At 40.7% G+C, this 20,999-nt stretch overlaps 1 protein-coding gene across 10 annotated transcripts in view; it reads right to left on the bottom strand.

Moving 5' to 3' along the window:
* APBA2 (amyloid beta precursor protein binding family A member 2) overlaps positions 1–20,999 on the bottom strand; it is a 207,267-nt gene that overhangs the window by 24,745 nt on the left and 161,523 nt on the right. For 8 of the 10 annotated variants that reach the window (XM_043523427.1, XM_043523431.1, XM_007053758.3 and 5 more), the window contains 4 exons: positions 19,536–19,571; positions 16,140–16,226; positions 7,986–8,171; positions 2,620–2,799 (listed from right to left, as the gene is read on the bottom strand). In XM_043523427.1, the coding sequence (XP_043379362.1) occupies positions 2,620–2,799; positions 7,986–8,171; positions 16,140–16,226; positions 19,536–19,571 (489 nt within the window). The remainder of the gene's footprint in view (positions 1–2,619; positions 2,800–7,985; positions 8,172–16,139; positions 16,227–19,535; positions 19,572–20,999) is intronic. The other 2 variants (XM_007053759.3, XM_043523430.1) reach the window with 1 other exon arrangement.

Below are 20,999 nucleotides of genomic sequence, written 5' to 3'. Positions count from 1 at the left end.
GAGGGAGAAGATGCATCTTTAAAAGTGCTATTTTTATTTTACGTAGTCCCTTTTCCGAGCAGAAGTCCCCTTTACCTTTGTTAGTCAGTAAAAGCAGCAAAGAGTCCTGTGGAACCTTATAGACTAACAGATGTATTAGAGCATGAACTTTCGTGGGTGAACACCCGCTTCGTCCGATGCATGTAGTGGAAATTTCCAGAGGCAGATATAAATATGCAAGCAAGAATCAGGCTAGGGATAACGAGGTTAGTTCAATCAGGGAGGATGAGGCCCTCTTCTAGCAGTTGAGGTGTGAACACCAAGGGAGGAGAAACTGCTTTTGTAGTTGGCTAGCCATTCACAGTCTTTGTTTAATCCTGAGCTGATGGGGTCAAATTTGCAAATGAACTGAAGCGCCGCAGCTTCTCTTTGAAGTCTGGTCCTGAAGTTTTTTTGCTGAAGGATGGCTACCTTTAAATCTGCTTTTTTGTGTCCAGGGAGATTGAAGTGTTCCCTACAGGTTTTTGTATATTGCCATTCCTAATATCTGATTTGTGTCCGTTTATCCTTTTACGTAGGGACTGTCCAGTTTGGCCGATGGACATAGCAGAGGGGCATTGCTGGCACATGATGGCGTAGATTACATTGGTGGACGTGCAGGAGAATGAACCGGTGATAGTGTGGCTGATCTGGTTAGGTTCTGTGATGGTGTCGCTGGTGTAGATATGTGGGCAGAGTTGGCATCGAGGTTTGTTGCATGGATTGGTTCCTGAGATAGAGTTACTATGGTGGGGTGTGTAGTTGCTGGTGAGAATATGCTTCCGGTTGGCGGGTTGTCTGTGGGCGAGGACTGGCCTGCCTCCCAAGTCCTGTGAAAGTGAGGGATCGTTGTCCAGGATGGGTTGTAGATCAGTGACGATGCGTTGGAGAGGTTTTAGCTGAGGACTGTATGTGATGGCCAGTGGAGTTCTGCTGGTTTCTTTCTTGGGCTTGTCTTGCAGCAGGAGGCTTCTGGGTACACATCTGGCTCTGGTGATCTGTTTCCTTATTTCCTCATGTGGGTATCATACTTTTGAGAATGCTTGGTGAAGATCTTGTAGGTGTTGGTCTCTGTCTGAGGGGTTGGAGCAAATGCGGTTGTACCTCAGCGTTTGGCTGTAGACAATGGATCATGTGGTGTGTCCAGGGTGGCTAGAAGAGGGCCTCATCCTCCCTGATTGAACTAACCTCGTTATCCCTAGCCTGATTCTTGCTTGCATATTTATACCTGCCTCTGGAAATTTCCACTACATGCATCCGATGAAGTGGGTATTCACCCACGAAAGCTCATGCTCCAATACGTCTGTTAGTCTATAAGGTGCCACAGAATTCTTCGCTGCTTTTACAGATCCAGACTAACACGGCTACCCCTTTGAAGTCTGATAGTCAGGAGTGTGTTGAGTATAAGATGAATGGGATTTGAAAGAGCTATGATAATAACAGAAGCATAAGAGCCAGCCATGCTTGTCCCATGCAGAGCCAGAACTCCATAGAACCCTTCTTTCATGGACTAAAAACAATGCTATATTAGGGACAGTCTATGGTATTCAACCACCAAGCAGTACTGGTGATGGACAGAAGCCTCCTAAGCCCTGGAAGAGGAAGGAAGAGTTTTGCAATCTCTTCAGGAGACAAAATCCCTTCTCTCCCCTAGCAACTTCCCCATGTACAGTGGGAGTGCACACATTGTACCTACCCTTTGCCATGGTCCCTTTGCTCCTCGGGGAGATTGTATCGTGGGGGTGCCCAAGAGCAGTACCTATTCTCCCCAAGCACACAGACTGTAATGGTCCCTATCCCTGCATGGGGAGCAGTGAGATGGCGGACAGCTCACTGTTCCACCCATTGCCCTCAAACACCCACAAAGAACAATCTGGCCTTTAAGGTCATATTATCTATGTTTGGATCCTGTCCCGTGATTTTTATCTAACTTGATTAAAAACCATTATTTCTATGTCAGATGAATGCTCCTCCACCCATGGCTTTGCAGGTAATATTTTGGAAGCAGGCCTCTCTTCTATATGCACCTCCAACATTTAAATTAACCAGATATGATTTTATTCTAGAATGGGAATTAAAACGCACAGTCTTAATACAGAAAATACACCAAACATATCTTACTGAGATCAGAAATGTCAGCTCATTTACAGAGACGCTTAGTGCCAAACCGCAGATATAAAATCTATTAAAATGTGAATTTTCAAGGTCTTTAAAACCTGACTACCAACAATTTCATATAAATGGGAAACAGTAATACCTTTACACCATGCTTCAGGTGTCAGTTACTTGAGTGTTATATCAACACCTCATTATAACACTCAAGTAACTGACACCTGAAGCATGGTGTAAAGGTATTACTGTTTCCCATTTATATGAAATGTAAATGTAATTATTATTATTATGATGGAACCAGAAGGGCCTTGAAAGTAAAATGGGTAGGAAAAATAAAAAGCTCCTAAGGCTGAATACTAATAAAACCATTTATTTCCAATGCAAATGTACTCTTAAAATGGCAATTGAGTGCTCAGAGTGTACATCAATATTAAAAATAAGAAAACAGGATTAACAACATGAAATAAAAATTAAAAAAAAAGAATTTACCTCCTTGCAGTTCTCTGAATTGGAGAAGTGTATAAGATCATCATTATACATTTCCTGGGTATTGATTATGTCACTATATTCTTTCTGACTGAGATCCTCTGGATTAATTCCATTGGCTCTCAGAAACTCCTGGTAGGCCACACTGAAAGCCTGACCAATTGACTGAGCTATCAGCTGTGCCTGTAGAATAAAATAAGATACAGCTGAAAAGGAGGAACACCACTCAGTAGCAATGAACAGAGTTAGCTTACTTATAAGATTCACCCAAAATAATACAGAATGCAACGATAATATAAATCTCTCTTTGGGAAACTCAATCGGGCAAACTCTTGAACTCTTGATACTTCTGGTCACCCCATCTAAACAAGGGCATCTTAGAACTGGAAAAGGTACAGAGAAGGGCAACAAAAATGATTAAGGGTATGGAACAGCTTCCGTATGACGACAGATTAAGAAGACTGGGACTTTTCAGCTTGGAAAAGAGATGACTAAGGGAATATGATGGAGGTAAAAAATCATGACTCGTGTGGAGAAAATGAATAAGCAAGTGCTTTTTACTCCTTCAGATAACACAAGAACTAGGGCTCACCCAATGAAATTAATAGGCAGCAAGTTTAGAACAAACAAAAGAAAGTACTTCTTCACACAAGGTACAGTCAACCTGTAGAATTCATTGCCAGTGGATGCTGTGAATGCCAAAAATATAACAAAGTTCAAAAAAGAATTAAATTAATGGAGGATAGATCCATCAATAGCTATTACCCAAGATGATCAGGGATGCAACTCCAGGTTCTGGCTGTCCCTAGCCTCTGACTGCCAGAAGCTGGGAGTGGATGACAGGGATTGGATCACGTGATGATTGCCTCCTCTGTTCATTACCTCTGAAGTATCTGGCATTGGCCACTGTCAGAAGACGGGATACTGGCCTAGATGGACCATTGGTCTGACTCACTATGGCCATTCTTATGACCTCCTTTCACCAAGAAGCTGCAGTGGCTAGTATTATGCTGCTTATGCATCTGTTTCTATAAGCACTGAAGAAGTATATTCAAGATCAGGAGTTCTCAGACTTTTTCACAGCGTGGACTATACCTTAGGAGAGAGATTGTTACCTGGTCTGGACACTCAGTACTTTCTGACCACAAGTGCAGTCCTCTGTGCAGCAGAGAGGAGGGTCTGTGCTTGCATGTGTGACCAGAATAGAGTTTCCCTGTTCGTGATTATTAAGCCCACCCTCACAAATGGATGCATGATTAGTTTGGCCTGCTTCATCATCAGAATCTTCAATACTCCTGGATATTATACCACTGCATGTGCCACTTCTGCAAATCCATCAGCTCTCACTTTGCGGCCATTGTACCTGTCCCATAGCTTCAGCAAATCCTGTCTCCTCGTCCCCTACCCACTTGCTGATTGCCTTATTTAACCCAGAGCAGTGCCTGAACTGCCTGCCAGCATCAGCAATGTTTAATAATGTGTCTGTGCCTTCTTGCATTGTATGGTTTTGTGACAGTGAATCCTTTTATGATCATGGTGCACACTGGCCAAACACTGCTGGGCATATCCTAGTCACATTTAGGAAAATCTGCTGGACTCTGATTGTTAGGTCATTCTCCAAGTCTCTGGTGTGTTTCTGGAGACCTCCTCTGACTATGCAGTCTCTGCAATATGAGATGACTACCCATCAAAGTTAACTGTAAGAGAGTTGAATTGCACTGACTAATGTCTGGAAGCCTAGGGCAATAGACACATTAGAAATGAAAAGACAGATGATAATTAATAATACTTAGCACTTTACACATTCAAGGCACTGTACAAATGTTAAATAATTAACTGAAACAGAATCATAGACCTTTGTAGCAAACTTTGCTTTTTAGTTCCACTAGATGTCACTGCAGCAGTGAGAGACAGAGGTAGGAAAAAGCAGGAGATATTTATGTGCAAAATTAGTTTTCTTAACTGAAATTTTTATTTCTCCCATATTGATCCACTGCAGATCACAAGAGAATGATAGGTTAGATTTGGTAGGTCAGCATGGTTTCCAGGAGCCCTATTCTTCTTCCACCACAGGATATGAACAACTCCTACTGACTTAAATAGGAGTTGCTTGTATCCTGCAGTGTAGAGTCCCTCAAAATACTAGCAATCAGCTACAAATCACATATCATATATGAGGAAGCAGTGTATTCAGTCCAACCACCTGAGTTTTGAAGGTGTTTTTGTTCTGAAAATGCAGTGGTCTTTGTCAGAGAACTGGCACAACCTAAATACAGTCAGGGATACGCACACTATCTCTACACATGGTAGGCAATGTTATAACATCTATAACTCTTTATTCCCAAAATAGGATGTTAAATGGTTTATTTCAAGTATTCAACAGAGGTAACGTTCTTGTTTAATTTGTGCTTTACAATAACATGTTGCAATAAACTCCATTGTTTAAAGACAGACAGAGGTCAATATTCTACCATTTGAAAACAGATTTAGAAAATCCTGAGAAATGATCGGCTAAACTAGTCATGTGACGTTACTGTATATTCTGGAATTTCTTTTCAATGAGGTGACCTGTCACACTATGAACAACAATACAAATAAATATGCCCAAGACATGTGAATGTCAAACATTGAGAAGTAATCAATAAAGATTTTTATAACCCATCTTATCATGGTTTGTCATCTGTGTCCCCTTCCCACTGCTTAATCTGTCTCCATTGGTATCAGTTTTTGGCGTTCAGTCCATTTCTCTCCCCTCTGCTTTTCAAGTTCACCAACAGATCGGAAAGAGATGCAAGCCAGATGCAGGCTTAGAATCAATTATTGTTTTTAATGATACCTTGTTCTCATTTAGTACTTTACATCAGTACATCTCAAAGAGCTTTACAAAGGAGGTAAGTATCATTATTCCTATTTTACAGGCATGTTAACAGGGGAAATGGAGGCATAAGAAGGCAAAGTGACTTTGCCAAGGTCACCCAGCAGGCAGTGGCAGAGCTGGGAACAGAATACAGATCTCATGAGGCCCAGTCAGCTATTCTATCCACCAGGCAACACTGCCTCCCAATTCAAATATTAAACTGAAAGATTTTCTGCCTCGCAAAATATGAGATCTGGAGCTAAAATTGTATCAGACAATGGGCTAGTTTTATTTTGAAAACAACATGTTAAGAAATAGATTTTAAAACTGCCCATTAAACTGGTGGATTTAAATGATCACTTCCCTAGTGGCATTAGTACTTCAAAATATCTTTATAAGTTAGAAACCAAAATTAATACTTTTCCTGCCTTTAATTTTTACTAACTTGACACTTTTTCCTTTAACTTTTCTTTAAAAAAAAACAAAAAACAAAAAACCACACTTCCCCAGAGGTGAGAGTGTCTCCCCAAGCCCATTCATTCTTCGGCCTTTCTACGATGAGTGCAAATGGCCAGAATTGTGATGTGGTCACTCCCTTTCCTTTTAAATAGTAAAATGCAGAACATTTTTATGGAATCATGTAGGGCTGGAAAGGATCTCGAAAAGCCATCAAGTCCATCCCCCTACACTGTGACAGGATCAATTAAACCAAAACCATCCCTGATAGTGTTTGACCAACTTGTTCTTAAAAACCTCCAATGATGAGGATTCCACACACCCCTTGGAAGCCTATTCCAGAGCTTAACTACCCTTATAGTTAGTTTTCCTAATATCTAATCTAAATCTCCTTTGCTGCAAATTAAGCCACTTACTTCTTGTCCTACCTTCAGTGGACATGGAGATCTATTGATTCCTGTCCTCTTTATAACAGCACTTAATATATTTGAAGACTTAACAGGTTTCCCCTTGGTCTTCTTTTCTCAAGACTAAATATGCCCAGTTTTTTTTAAACCTTTCCTAATAGGTCAAATTTTCTAAACCTTTTATCATTTTTGTTGCTCTCCTCTGGACTCTCTCCAATTTGTCCAAATCGTTCCTCAAGTATGGCGCCCAGAATTGGACACACTACTCCAACAGAAGCCTCACCAGGGCCAAGTAGAGTGGGACAATTACCTCCTGTGACTTACTCCTATTAATATACTCTGGAATATTAGCCTTTTTCACAGCTGCATCACATTGTTGACTCATTCAATTTGTGATCCACTATAACCCAAAGATCCTTTTAGCAGTACTACCATCTAGACAGTTATTCCTCATTTTGTAGTTGTGCATTTGATTTTTCTTTCCCAAATGAAGTGTGTTGCCCTTATCTTTACTGAATTTCGTTTTGCTGATTTCAGACCAATTCCCCAATTTGTCACAGTTGTTTTAAATTCTAATTCTGTACTCCAAAGTTCTTGCAACCCCTCCCAGCTTGGTGTCATCTGCAAATTTTATATGCATACTCTCCATTATCTAAATCATTAATGAAAATATTGAATAGTATTGGATCCAGGGCTGACCTGTGGGACCCCACTAGATACACGCTCCCAGTTTGACAGTGAACCATTGATAACTACTCTGAGTATCGTCTTTCAATTAATTGTGCATCCACCAAGACCAATTTCTCTAGTATGCTTATGAGAATAGCATGTGGGACTGTATCAAAAGTCTTACTAAATCAAGATATATAACAGCTACTGCTTCCCCCCATTCACTAGGCCAGTAACCCTGTCAAAGAAGGCAATTAAATTGGTTTAACATGATTTTTGTTTGACAAATCCATGCTGGCTATTCCTTATAACCCTATCATCCTCCAGATGCTTACAAATTTCCTTTGAATCATGAAATCTATCATTTCATGATCACTTTCACCCAAATTGCCTTCCACCTTCAGATTCACTACCAATTCCTCCCTGTTGACCAGAATCAAGTCTAAAATGGCTACCATCTTGGCTACTTTCTGCACAAAAAGTTGTCCCAAATACATTCCAAGAACTTACTGAAAATTTTGCGTTTTTCTGTATTAACTTTTCCAACAGATGTCTGGGTAGTAGAAGTCCCCCGTTGTACTGGTCTTGCGTTTTGGGTATTTTTGTTGTTCTAGAAATGCCTCATTCGCCTCCTCTTCCTGATTTGTTGATCTATAGTAGACTACTACCAGGATACCCCTTTTATCATTAACCAGTGACTCCCACCTCCTTCTGGACTTCAGAGCAAGGGTATATATTCTTGATAATTTCTTTTGCCCTGCCTGTCCTTCCTGAACAAAGCTGTAGCCTATACCAATAATCCAATTTGGATAGAACAGTAACAACTATTATAAAAGTTAGCCTGTAAACCTTTGAAAGGATCAGCCAATCAGAAAAGAAATTCTTGGCAACAAAAATGCATTCATGCGATAGATACCATTAGATTTCTGAGGTCCCCTAAATGACATACTGTATTAAAAAAATAATTTAAGTTTACTTACATCCTCAGATTCAAAGACATGACATATCATTTTGTACTGTTTCTTTCCTTCTTGGGCACCAGGTGTCGTCTCTATACAGTCTTGAGAAGCAGACCTTGGCATCCGGCGTCTTGCCATTAAAACAACGATGTTACCAATATCAGCAATGTATGAGATTGTGCGCAACGCATGATCCATCATAGTTTCCTTCACAAAGCAAAAGATAAAAATGTTCCACATGCACAGTATTACTCCAGAAATGTAACTTTTTCCCTCTCCTATATTGTCTAATTTCTTGAGTGTGACAACAGGCAGCTAAGCTTGCATCTCTTTGTGCAGTTAATATGGGGCCAGATCCTGCAGCCTTTATTCAGCCAATTTCTCAAACAAAACTGTTATTGAAGTCATAGCCCGAGTTACTGAAAACCCCTGGGCTTCAATGGAAATTTTGTCTGAATAACAACTGCAGATATTTGGCACACAGGCCTATTACAAAAAGTTTAAAAGCATCAGGCCTCAAGTAAAAGGAAAATATATTCCAATATTTTAGAAACAATTTCATCATGTTCACATGGCTTTTGCAAACAATTAAACTCCAAAATAAAGCAGTGACAGAAGCTGTTTATAACAAGATCATGAACATTACTGGTATGCCAGGACAAGATAAAGAAGGATTCAATAAACCATCATGTAACATTTTCCAAAATACGAAGTTATCATTTTCTTTCCTCACAATGGATTGTAAATGTTGTGTTGCCTTCTCCTCATTATGAGGGGCAAATTTTAACATAGATATTCTTACTCCTTCCTCCTCACCATGTAAGTCACACCAGCGAGGACATAGATATCTGAAAGGGAGGCCAGCCTAGAGTCTGGATTCAGAAAGGTACTCAATGCACCCGTAGTCCACTGAAGTCAATGGCACTATCTGCATGCTTAAAGTGAGGCACATGCTTTAGTACCTTTGGTAAATTGGGTCCTAGTCTGAACTCATATCACGTCTTAATTTGGCCCATTATGGATGTCTGTTGGCAAATGTTGGTTTCCATTTGCAGTATCTGTACAGAAGTACTGAAGTTCAGCCACCTGTAAGATGTAGGGGGTAGGCAGGTGGATAACTGGTACACAGTATGTTGCAAAATAGGGGAGATAGGAAAGCTCTGGGCAAATTCTCCTCTCAGCAACACCAGCATAATCAAAGCTAATGAGCCTTCACTAGCATAACTAGTCAAAATCTTCCTCAGCCAAGTCAAATTAGGGTTGTCAGGCTGCCAACTCAGTTACACTAGACAAGCTTTGACCCCTGGATTTAGCTGAGAAAAGCCTTTTGCTTCTTGATTTTAGGAAACAATGGAAACCTGCCCAAACGATGGCCTGAGAAAGGTATCTTATGTAAGAGTATGCTATTGCTCCAAAACGTGAAAAAATAACTTTGGAGCAGTTTTTAAACACTTTTCAAAAATTTCTACCTCTATCTCACATCTTTCAGTACTGCATCCTCTTGATGGATTACTTCTGCCTTTTAATTTATTTCTCTTTTCAAACTTTGTGGACAAGGAAATCTCAGCTTACCATCTCCAGATGCTTTCTCCCAGGAATGTATCATTATGGAACTAATAAGTTATCCTTGGGCAAACGTGAAGTCAGCGAATGTTTGCAGTCAGGGAAGAATTCTTTTTGTCATCGAGCTTGCTTTATCCCGGATATTACTATGTATTTGTCTTTTGCAATGATCTAAAACTTTGTATTATTGATTTCTAGTTCATACTTCTGTCATTTGTTTGTTCAATCAAAAAGCATTGATCTCGTAGAGGAAGAGCCTTCAAGGTCATTTTTAATCATGGCTCCTTTGCTCCACTGGATATAAACTTGAAGTTTTATTACTAGTGAACTTGCACTGAATAAGAATAAATGAACGTGGCCCACCAGCTACCTTGTAAGACTCCTCATTTAAGAGGTGTGCTGCAGCTAAACAATGCTATTACAGTTCTGAAAGAACTTTAAACATTTAGAATTGTAAAGCCGAATAGTTTTTTGTGCTGATATTCTAGGTAATTGTAAATTTATACAGGTTTTAAGCAGCACTCTTGAAATATTTGATTGTTATTTGGCCTGAAGAGGTAAAACATCCATCAAATCTTCTGCTTGAACTGGAATACAAACACTTGTTCTTGAATCAGTGCTTTCTGGATCTTCCCCGTGCTGCATGTATTTAGTCTGAAATCAATATATTGTTTGTTTCCCTTTTAAACATTTTGGGCCCTTGTCCAGGAGAGAGGGGGCCTCTGCAGCTTGTGGCCCATGTAAGGTCTGCAGCTATCATTCCTGGCTCTGCAGCTGTGGGGTGCTGCTTCCTGTTCCCAAGAGGGTGCTTTTCCATTGGCTGTGGTCATGCAGTGTGACATTACATATGTGATGTCAGATTTCATCCAGCCCAATTGAGATATGTAGCAATTGGGCTAATGAGAGCGAAGTGATGGAACAGAGCAGATTGTTGTGAACGGAAACAGCCAAATAACTTTTTCCACCCTACTGCAGTCTGACTTGTCATGTAAAAACATTAACAAACAAATACCCAATGGGTCAGTGCTGACTGAGCGAGGCTATGGAGTCGACCATCTTGAGGGGGCTCCTGTGATTTAGCTTTCCTTCCTGGCCCCTCCTCAGCAACCTAATGCACACAACACATTGGGGCCCTGCCTTGGCCTTGTTCAGCAGGATGACCTGCATCCTGACCTTCTGCAGAGCCACTACATATGGCTTTCTGGGTCCTGTGTGACTCAGAAGCGCATGGAAAACTGTTATAATCAAAAGAGATATACTGATATCAAGGAAATCTTTCAGAGCGGACCCAGACATCAGCAACTCCAGGGCAAAATGTAAAGCCTGCTTTTGTCCTTGCTTTCCCAAAACAGCACCACAATAATAGCACCAGTCCCTTCTGGCTGCAGGAAGTAGAAAGAGATGTTCCTGCATACACTTCAGAATTCTGCAAGGTGTTTACCACCCAGCATGGCAGGGGCCATATTAGAACTTAGATTGACGGATGTTGGATTCACCTAAATCAGAGCTGGGAACAACAACTGGCCCAGTCAACAATGTTGATGCCCATAGTAAGACACTGCAAAAATCTCAGTTTCTGTTAAAAATATGTTTCCAATCTTCATGGTTATGGAGAGAATTCTGAGACGTGAAACTCAGTATTCTCTTTCTGAGTCTGCAGGTAGCTTGTCCCTGTGAGGTGTGAACACCCCTAGTCTCCATGACTCTCAGTGGGATGTAAACTCAAGGCCAATTATGATACTTTGTATGTCATCTATTATACCACTGCTTACCATTTTTTCAAGTGGGGTGGGAGTGAAGTCCAGGGGGTCAAATTGGGAAATACTGCAGGGAAGGAAATGCAGAGGGAAAAAAGGAAGAGACACAAAAACAGGTGAAACAGAGAAACAGAGAAAGGTGGATAAGTGGGGAAGAAATGAAAGGGTGGAAATAGCAGTGGTCCTACAACTGAGATTGTTTTCCACTACGTGATGCTGAATGTGACAAATAACTAAAAAAGTTTAGTGACTACATAAAAGCCACATTCTGCCCCTGACCCTTGTGTAATTTGTCCCAGTGACAGCATTGGGAACTCTGCTGTGGATTGAAGGTCATATATAGTGGGAAATGTATGTCCTGGACCACAGCCCATAACTTAAAATGCAATTTGATCCACTTCAGAGAATGATTTGACCCTTCCACCCCTTCTCTAACTATTCATTAGCTAATTCTTCTCCTCACAGAGGTAAGGAGCCACATATCTGGGTATTCATCTATCAAATTACAATGCTTCTCTCCCAGGCCAGAGAATAGAAGAGTTTTTCAGGTCAGGAAGAATAATTGTTTTAAGAACCATAATACAATATAACTTGACAGAGCTAGAAAAATACCAACACTGACAGCTTATTGGAACAACTTGGTCTATTGATTAGAAAAATCTCTTTTTTCAACACACTATTCTTAAAATGCTTTTAACAATTCTTTTCAGTCTGAAATAAAACATTGTGTGTTTATCCCTAAATGGTGATAGATGAAATGTGATGATGGCCACAGAAGGGCTTGGGGATTTCTGTGAGAATTTGCAGGGTCCTGCAGCACCTATAAAGCTCCTCTCAGTGGAGGGGAAAATGTATTATAACGGACATCTCCCAGCAGGCAATGGGAACTCTGTAGGGAGAGTTGTTTTTCAGGAGACTGTTCCAAGTATCCGAATCATAAACACAAGGTTCACAAGAAAGAATTGAGGTGGAGAAATAAATACATCTATGCATTTAGAGTTTCTGTCCCCCATGTCCACCACCCATGAGCAGCTCAAAGATTTTTGCCCTCCCAATCCTAAAAGTAGATTCTCTACTGCTTCCCCCCACACCTTTCCATTGTTTAATACAATTAAATGTGGGACTAAGAATATGCCAAATAAAATGTATTAACCGCACTTGTCCACCTTTCTTTCTCTTCCTCCACATTCTCTCTCTTTTTCTCTCTACATCATTGCTCTTTTCTCTGCTCTCAGTATCCTCTCCCCTTTGCATTACTTTCCCCCTTCTCTCCTTGTTTCTCTCCCCACCTCCCTATCCTTAAATCCCCCATTTGTCTTCTCTCCCCTAATCCCTCCATCTCTTCCTATCTGGCTCCTTAATCTTTCCCTTTTCTCTATCCAAGGTCTCCCTATCCCAAACCTCTCACCCATATCTCTGTCCTTGGAAAATCAAATATTTCCCCCCCTCCCCAGACTTGTCTCTCCTTCTCCGAAATGGCCATCCGGGTTCCCCTTCATCCAAATCTCCTTGCCTCTATATGTGTTGCTCTCCTAGAAGTTCCTGTTGTTACCCCTCATGGTTTTGTTTCCCATATCCTGGTTCCCTGATTTCTCCATTTTCCCTTTCATATGTTCCCTTTTTCCTTCTCCTTTAGTGGCTCCCTCCTCTCCCCTTTTTACCAGGGAAAAAGGGCTGTGGCTACTCTGAGGGTCAGTTGATGAAATCTGAAGAAGATCTCAAAGAAGCGGTGGGGGCAGGGGCAGGGGCAGATGGGCTGCATGTTCTCCCACAGCTCTCCTGGTGGCTGATGGCTGCCTTTACCCGTACAGCTCCTGTGGCTGCACTGTGGGAGCATGAGTCAGACAACTCAGAGGCCCTCATAGGACCAGTCCCTAGGGTGGTCACTGATTCAGAATACCAGACACTTTGGTACTTCTGGAACTGCGTGGACCCGCCCCCATCTGCGTGACCCCATGCGCATGGTGTGCGTGAGGCCACGTCAGTGGGGACAGAGCAGAGCACTCTGCAAAATGGTAACCCATTGAACATCAGCTTTACCAGTGACTGGGTTGTGGAGTCAGGGCATGCAGACTTGTCAGCCTTGCCTCTCCTACGCTGTGGAAAAGCTTCACTATCCCAGCTTTTCCACAGTGTGAGTGTGAGAAGCAGGAGACAGTTGCTGTGGCACTTGTGCCAATTCCACTCCCTGATTGCAAGCCCAGCCCACAGAGCAGAGCAGCTAGGGGAAGCTCTGCTCAGATCAGAAGTATGGCATGCTGTCAAAAGCAGGGTTATTTCTAACACGTGAGCTGAACAGGTGGTCACACAGGGCTGAAAATATCACATGTGAGTGACTCCAGCCTGCTAGTTGCTAGTTTGCTAGTTTGCTAGTTTTGCCTACGGCAACAAACCCACTAGAGCCATGGGTCCAAGGTGATAATATGCCTTACTGCCACTACTGACCCAGTTCAAACCCCAACATAAATCAAGTTAGATATCTACTTTTTTTAGTGAAATTAGAATTCTTTTAAACCAGTTAGTACCACCAGATGCTTCCATGCCTGACATACAATAAAGTTACATAAGGGTTAGAACACTGAATTAATGATAGCAGAAGTGGTTTTATATAATTGACAGATATAAAACTGCAGACTGCCTATGCCAGCTGCTACACCAGTAGATATAGAGCCACAGTAATGAAGTTAGTCAATAAATCTCTCTAGCACTGGTAAAAACACAGTCAAGCTAAAAATGCAAACACTTATCGACAGTGAGTACTAAAAGACAGGGGAAGCAAAGCCTCCAGCTACTCCGAGACCTGCTGTACACAGAAAAATCAGCCACATTCGAAGTAAGCTTTAGTAAAACCCTTTAACATAATCAATTCCAATATCAGATTTTTATTTCTGTTCAATATACAGGGCCAGACTCTGGTACCCTCACTCACAGTGAATAGCTATTGTGGAATAGCTCTTGTGGAATAATACTCACCTTGAGTAAGGGTATCAAACTCTGCCTCAGGGTGCTTTTGCTTTTCCTAGTGTGAAAAGCCCCTTCAGTGTAACTGCTCATATTGAAATATTTAAGGAAAGGGGGCAGCAAAGTGCATTGAGGGCAGCCCTCATTAAACCAACTGGAATAATAAACCAATCTATGTATCACCTTCATCCCATACATCTAGCTACTGAATGTGACTGCTCATTCCCAATAATTGGTTCTTTTCACCCTTGACCTGACTTGATTATCTGCATACAGCAGACATATTAAATGTATGTCCTAACAATGAAGACAGATTTTGCTATCCAGAATAAGCACTGATAACATGCTCTGCACTGTACAAGACAAAGCATTTTTACCTCCAGGTGGGAAAAAAATATAGGCCTGAATCAGTACGGCTACTGCTGGTCAGTGCTGAAGTGCATTGGCAGAGCTGGGTAGATTGCCCTATGGCTGCCACGTTACACGGTATATTCTACTCTTCAGTTGTGCAAATATGGAAAGTTTATAGTATGTCCACATTAAAACAAAAGTACACTGGCTTCAGCCAGTAGTGTTCATTCCTTACTTTAACAAATACTAGAACTACCCAAAATTTAGGAGATGAAAAATCCTCTCTCAGATTGTACATATAGAATAAGAACAAATCAATACAATTAGGGGGAAAAAATACTTCCAAACCACCTGGTAAATCTCCAGCCTCTAAGAGCTCTAGCTATTCATCTACTCCAGATATGTTCTCAAGTATGAGGAAGTTATTCTCAGGATGTATGATTACAGTCAGTCAAGATAAGACAGCCACTCTATATATTCATTAGAGAATAATGGAAGGCATTAAGTCTGTCATCACTGAAAACCTTACGAGGTGGCCTGTAACATAGCTCTAGCTGTTAATTCAGCAGTCGCCATTTCTGCAGTAGTCTTGCTAATGTATCAGGTACAGAACATTCTAGTGCAGGTGGCTTCAAAACCAGGTTTTATGATAATCGTAACGCTGGCTGTAAAAATAAGCACAATAAGCCAACAATTGGGTATGAAAGTTTGTTCTGAGCCCTCTGAATGAAACTATTATAGTACATTCCTTGCTGCTATATGTGCCTTCTAATTTTTGTTGGCAGGGATTTTCCACCCTTTTTCCTGATCTCCCCACAGTGTAAGAGAGTTTTATCCTAATTAAATTTCATTAGATTGTAAGTTCTTCAGGACAAGGACAATCTTTTACTATGTGCAGGTACAACACACATCTAGCACAACAAGACCCCAATCTCAGTCATAGCCTCTAGATACTACCGTAATATTGTAATAAATAATAGACCTTGGGGAGGAAGGATGACAGTTCAGATACAGTTTCTTTAAAATCAAGAAGTTATATAGAGAGAAATGAAGGGCTTGGTCAAAGTGGCAAATGACCTTTTTTAGAAAAAAGAGAGTGGAACAAAGAACCAGACCTGAAACTCAGGATAGCTCTTAAGACATAACAAAGCTGAAATGGAGTAGGTGGACAACCACACATGAATCTTGAAAGGCTTCAGGATTTTAACTGATTTTACACCTTGATAATATGCAGACTTCTTTCTAACACAGAAAATACAGCAAAATAAAATAACAGTAATAATAATAATAATAATAATAACGAAAAATCCCCAAGGCCTCAGCATAAAAATAAAATACTGACAAACGGCAACTTTGACAAATATTGACAAATGCCAATATGATGTATCTTTTCCAAATGCTGGTATCCACTTCAGTGGTGTGTATAACCACATATTCAGTAAAGACACATTTTTTCTAAACATGTGAGAAAATGTTATTCTAAAGTGAGAGCCAGTGTGTAAAATCAGCAGTATGTTTTTAAGCATTATGATTAAACACTTACCTGTGTATCTGCATTCAGAACTTTAATCCTCTGTGTGGAGATGAACAGATCCACTTCAGTCAAAGCCTGGGAATCTCCCTCAGAAGTCTAAAAGATAGTTGCATTGTAGCAAAGGGAATTTTAATTTTCCATTTAAAGGGACATCTCCACTGATCACTTCAAGCAAAATGTAATGTTGAATGATTACATTGCTGAGCTACTACAAAGGCAGCTATTCAAAGGTGTTTCCATACACATGCAAATTTAGTATTAGAGGACATTTACTGCAGAGGAAGAGATATTTATATTTTGTGGGTGAATATGAACTTTCAGAGCTCATGGATGGTGCTGGATTGACAGCCTGGGGACCAAAATCCTCTATTTATTGACATAACTGGAGAAATGGCATGGATGCTTTCCCACGCTGTCTCACTTGCATGTCTCATCCCTGTTCTTGAGGCACCACCAACAGACATCAGAGAGTAGTCTATTCTCCATACCTATTCAATCCTTGCAATTGGTACTGGAATTACTAAAAAGGATGCAAATCAGAGCTAATTGTTGTGGTGACTTAGTTTTTTGTGGACACCATTAGTTGAGAACTGAACTGAGACCCAAATTATTTCACATAAGGCCAAATGGCTTTCAGATGATAATGGGAAGTTTCTTACTGTGTACAGTAACTGGAGTTCTTCAAGATATGTTCTCCATATGCACATTCTACTGGTGATGTACAGAAAACTGGATGGAGTAGCCATGTGTTATTGTGTCCAGGGCCCATTGGTCAGTGGTGATGAAGGATCAAGCATGCCTGAAGCAAGCTAGCGGATTTCTAGAATCATTGGAAGTAGAGCACATCTCTCAACCATACCATCAAAACGAGTGTTTCTGGGATTGGGAAGGTTAGTTGATTTGTGACAGAGCAGTGGGTTGTCCCCTCCTGTAGAAAAGCTGTCATTCCCTAGGTAGTTCTGATGATCTTTGGTGGTAGAGGGGCTGGGGGATTGGTCTCTGTGAAGAATATGATTGTTTTATGTGTTTCCTCTGGAGAACTGGCATGTAGACTACAAGGGAACACAGGGTGGCTTATGAGTCCTTCAGCAAGTGGAGGGCCTTATTTGTCTAAGAAATGAACAATTCAGCTCCCTCAAAAGGCAGATCTTCCATTGTCGTTTGGACTTCTCTAGGGAATCCCAATCCCTCAAGTCACATTGTCCATCACATAACAACCACCATTGCCACTTATCTTGCAGTTGTATCCACCATGTTGAGCGCTGCTTGGAGACTTGTCCTGGCTACAAGTTGGCCATCTTTAACTAGCAGCATGCAGTCCATGCAGACCTCATTGGGCAGGCTATCCACAAAGACAAGCAGTCTCTTGTGTATACAAGTCATACCTGGCCATTATGGCCTGACAATTGGCCAGGCAAAACTGTAGGCTTGTTAAGGAATAGGCTTTCTGGTCAAATAAATCTAGTCTCTTTGGCTCCCGATCCTTTGGTGTGAACCTGAATTGTTTTGCTTTTTTATTTGTCACAGTGACCACAAGGGAGAATGCAGTCGGGGGGTAGTGTAAAAGAATTCCACACCTTTCAGAGGCGCCTGATATTTTTAACTGCCTTGTGAGACGTGGAAATGGCAGAAGTGCTAAATGACTTTTTTTTTTTTCAGTTTTCACCAAAAAGTGTAATAGAGATTGGACATCTAACATAGTGAATGCCAGTGAAAATGAGATAGGATCAGAGGCTAAAATAGAGAAAGAACGATTACAGGAGAGGGTGGTTCAGAAGCAGATCTCATGGATTTAATTATTAGGGAAACCTGAAGGTGGGCCTCTGTCCTCCTCTCAGGAGCTGAAAGACTTGCAAATCATACATTTACAGTGATGTGTGATTCTCCCACAATAGCACACAATAGCAGCACTTTGAGCTTCCATCTGAAGCTGGGATAGCTCCCTCATATGAAGGCCTACATTTGAATACAGGAGAACTGGACAACGCCATACCAGTGACAAAAAGCAATTCTAACAACTAACAGTTGCAATGAGCAACCAAATGATTACAATTAAAAACCATAAAAGCCAACATTATAAACTAAACTGTAAAAACTACTGCTAAGAAGTCTAAGGGAAAGGTTGGCAGTCTCTTGGACAATTAGGTTCCCACCCTAAGCTGTGAGACGTTGAGAGGAACTGAATGACAGTCTTTGTGCCTCACCCTTATATGCCCTCACAGCGGAACATGAGGATTGAAGACAGTATGTACACTCTATGGGTACTGCTGGCCACAAAGATTTTGATCTCTAGCATGCACATGAGGTGCATGCGCACCATCAGTGGAATGTGCATATTGATAAGCACTCGAAGGAGAACGTCTGGTCACTTCTGAGTTCTGTTGAATTAGGATCAGAGACCTAGAGGTGAAAGACTCTACATCCCATTACCAATCTAGTTCTCAGTGCAGAAGGGCCCACATCACAATGTCTACCATCACAATGGACACAGAGTAGCACCCTTGTTGGCAGTCTCAGCAGAAACCAAACACTGAATGGAGCCTGAACTACACTTCCATCAGAAGAGGTGTTCCCTTCCAGGTGAGGCTTGGCTCACTGATGAAGCAACATATGGAAGCATGCTCTCTTGCTGCCTGCACTCTGCCTATATTTGTGGATAAAGAGAGGATTTTGTTCTCCAAAGGGTATCAATCCAGGAACACTCACCAGCGCTGAATTCAGTCAAAAAAATTACAAAACAAAAAAATGCATTATTTTAAAATTATATTCCAGGTGGGTCAAACCAGATGCAAAGAGTGAAAGCCATATTACACTTTGACAAAGAACTAACTGCATCACTTACAGTCAAGACTATCACAAATAGTAAGATTCACTCTTATGACAGTTTTGACAATTACATTTAGTCTGACCCTACTGATGTATATTTTGTGTAATTGGGTGAAATATCTCATCAGCAAATTGTGGTAGTTACCATCTTGAGTTGGAAAATTAAACTGTGCGTGTGCTTAAATATCCAGAATAATTTAATTAATACAAACACAATAAGTCACAGTCATATCAAATAACATCATCAGCATTAATTGCTTCTCCTGTTAAAACAAGCATAAGCATTAGATTTTTAAAAATTCTCTCTCATCAAATTGGTTGTTTACTGGGACTGAACAAACCACAGGACACTGTGATATTAAACAGAAGAAGAGCAGCAACAGACAGGCACTCCAGCAAGTGGAAGATGAAAGAAATAAACAGGTGTTTCTTGTTCCATCCAGTGGCCGACTATTAAACAAGTAAAACCAAAATTACAACTTTATGAGAATTTGTAATGAAAAACACAACACTCCACAGGGAGCAAGGACAACAAAAGTTTAAACAAACATTAGCATTCAAGAAAAACAGTTTACACACCGCTTTTTTCTTGATTTTAGCCGCCTTTTGCATCCTCTGAGGAGCAGCATAAAAAAGAAAGCAGACAGTTGCACACAAAGAAAGAGAAAAGACAGTGCGTGAAGTCAGGGAAACCTTTTGATTATGATTCCAGCCTCTTAAAACTCTTATTTGCAACAAATAAACAAACAAACAAAAAAAGGAGGAGTGATTGGTTTACAAGCTATACAGGTTTGAAGCATATTGGCTCTAATGGAATAATGTACATTGTCAAATGGGGTTATGCATACTGTCAACTGATTACAGAAATACTGTAGAGTGTTGTCTGTTAACAATTGCTCATTACATTTTTTCCTGCTAGATACACCACTACCTAAAATTGTATACCAGGCACTTAAATGTGCACTTACAGGATGTCCAAAGCCCATACTTATTCATTCAAAGAGATACAGTTGTACATACAAAAGTCGTATTAGTCCCAGAAGTACTATTAAGGCACTAACACTTCAACATCAGGCTATGTCTATAATATGGTAGCTCCTACAAACTATTTTAAATGCATCAAAATATGAAAAGCGGGTAATTCCCCTTAAATTTAAGGATACAGTTTCCTGAACAAAAGGATTTAAGGAACACTTTGTCTTTCAGACCTTTCAGATCAGGACAGTGTTTAATTTGTAATGAAAGAGGTGCTGGGGCTCAAGCAATAGGTCCTGGAGCTCAAACAATTTTTGTAACTTTCATAAATGATGCGGCAAACCCAGAGGCGCCAGGACTATGAATTGCCAAGCTTAGAGGTGCCAGGGCTCAGCCCTGGCACAAAATAAGCACTGGATCAGGATCAAGTTTCATTGGAAGCTTTTGAAATGGACATGTGCAGAGATCAGATACAGAACAGAACAATCTGTGGATAGAGCCTGGACAACTCTTCAGAAGAGAGACTGAAAAACGTGTTGAAGGAGAGTCAAACTCCAAAAGGCTACTTATTTTACCTGTGTGGTCGTTGCCCTAACAAGCTGCAAAATACCACTCAGTTATGTTCACTGTATAGATGTGCATGTGAATGAAAGGTCCAACTAATTTCTGTATGAGTGTGTTAATATTTGTGGGGAATCAAACATATGAAAGAAATATATGCAGTTTTAATCTGTTTGCAGAGCATGGATGTCCATGGTAACTTAGCATTCCCTTATGAGAGTTAGGGAAGAAGTAGGATCTACAGTGTGATAGTTAACACAAAGGGCAGGAGTGTATGTGACACAACAATGCACATTACACTTAGGTATGACACTGTGTGTATTCTCTTCTAGACCCTACAAAGAATCCATGCACTTACTCTGTCCATTTGGTAAAAGCCAACGGATTCCAATTCAGTAATCTAGTACACAGCTTTTGCCACCAGTGACATCACACCTCTCTAATGCTGCACACTTTTTAGGGGGGGGAAATCAAACTCCAAGTGAAGTTAATGGAAAGATGCCCATC

Source organism: Chelonia mydas, chromosome 10 (assembly GCF_015237465.2).
Source record: "Chelonia mydas isolate rCheMyd1 chromosome 10, rCheMyd1.pri.v2, whole genome shotgun sequence".
Taxonomy (NCBI): domain Eukaryota; kingdom Metazoa; phylum Chordata; order Testudines; family Cheloniidae; genus Chelonia; species Chelonia mydas.
Note: the sequence above shows the minus strand (reverse complement) of the source record. Positions and strands in the feature narration are given on the sequence as shown.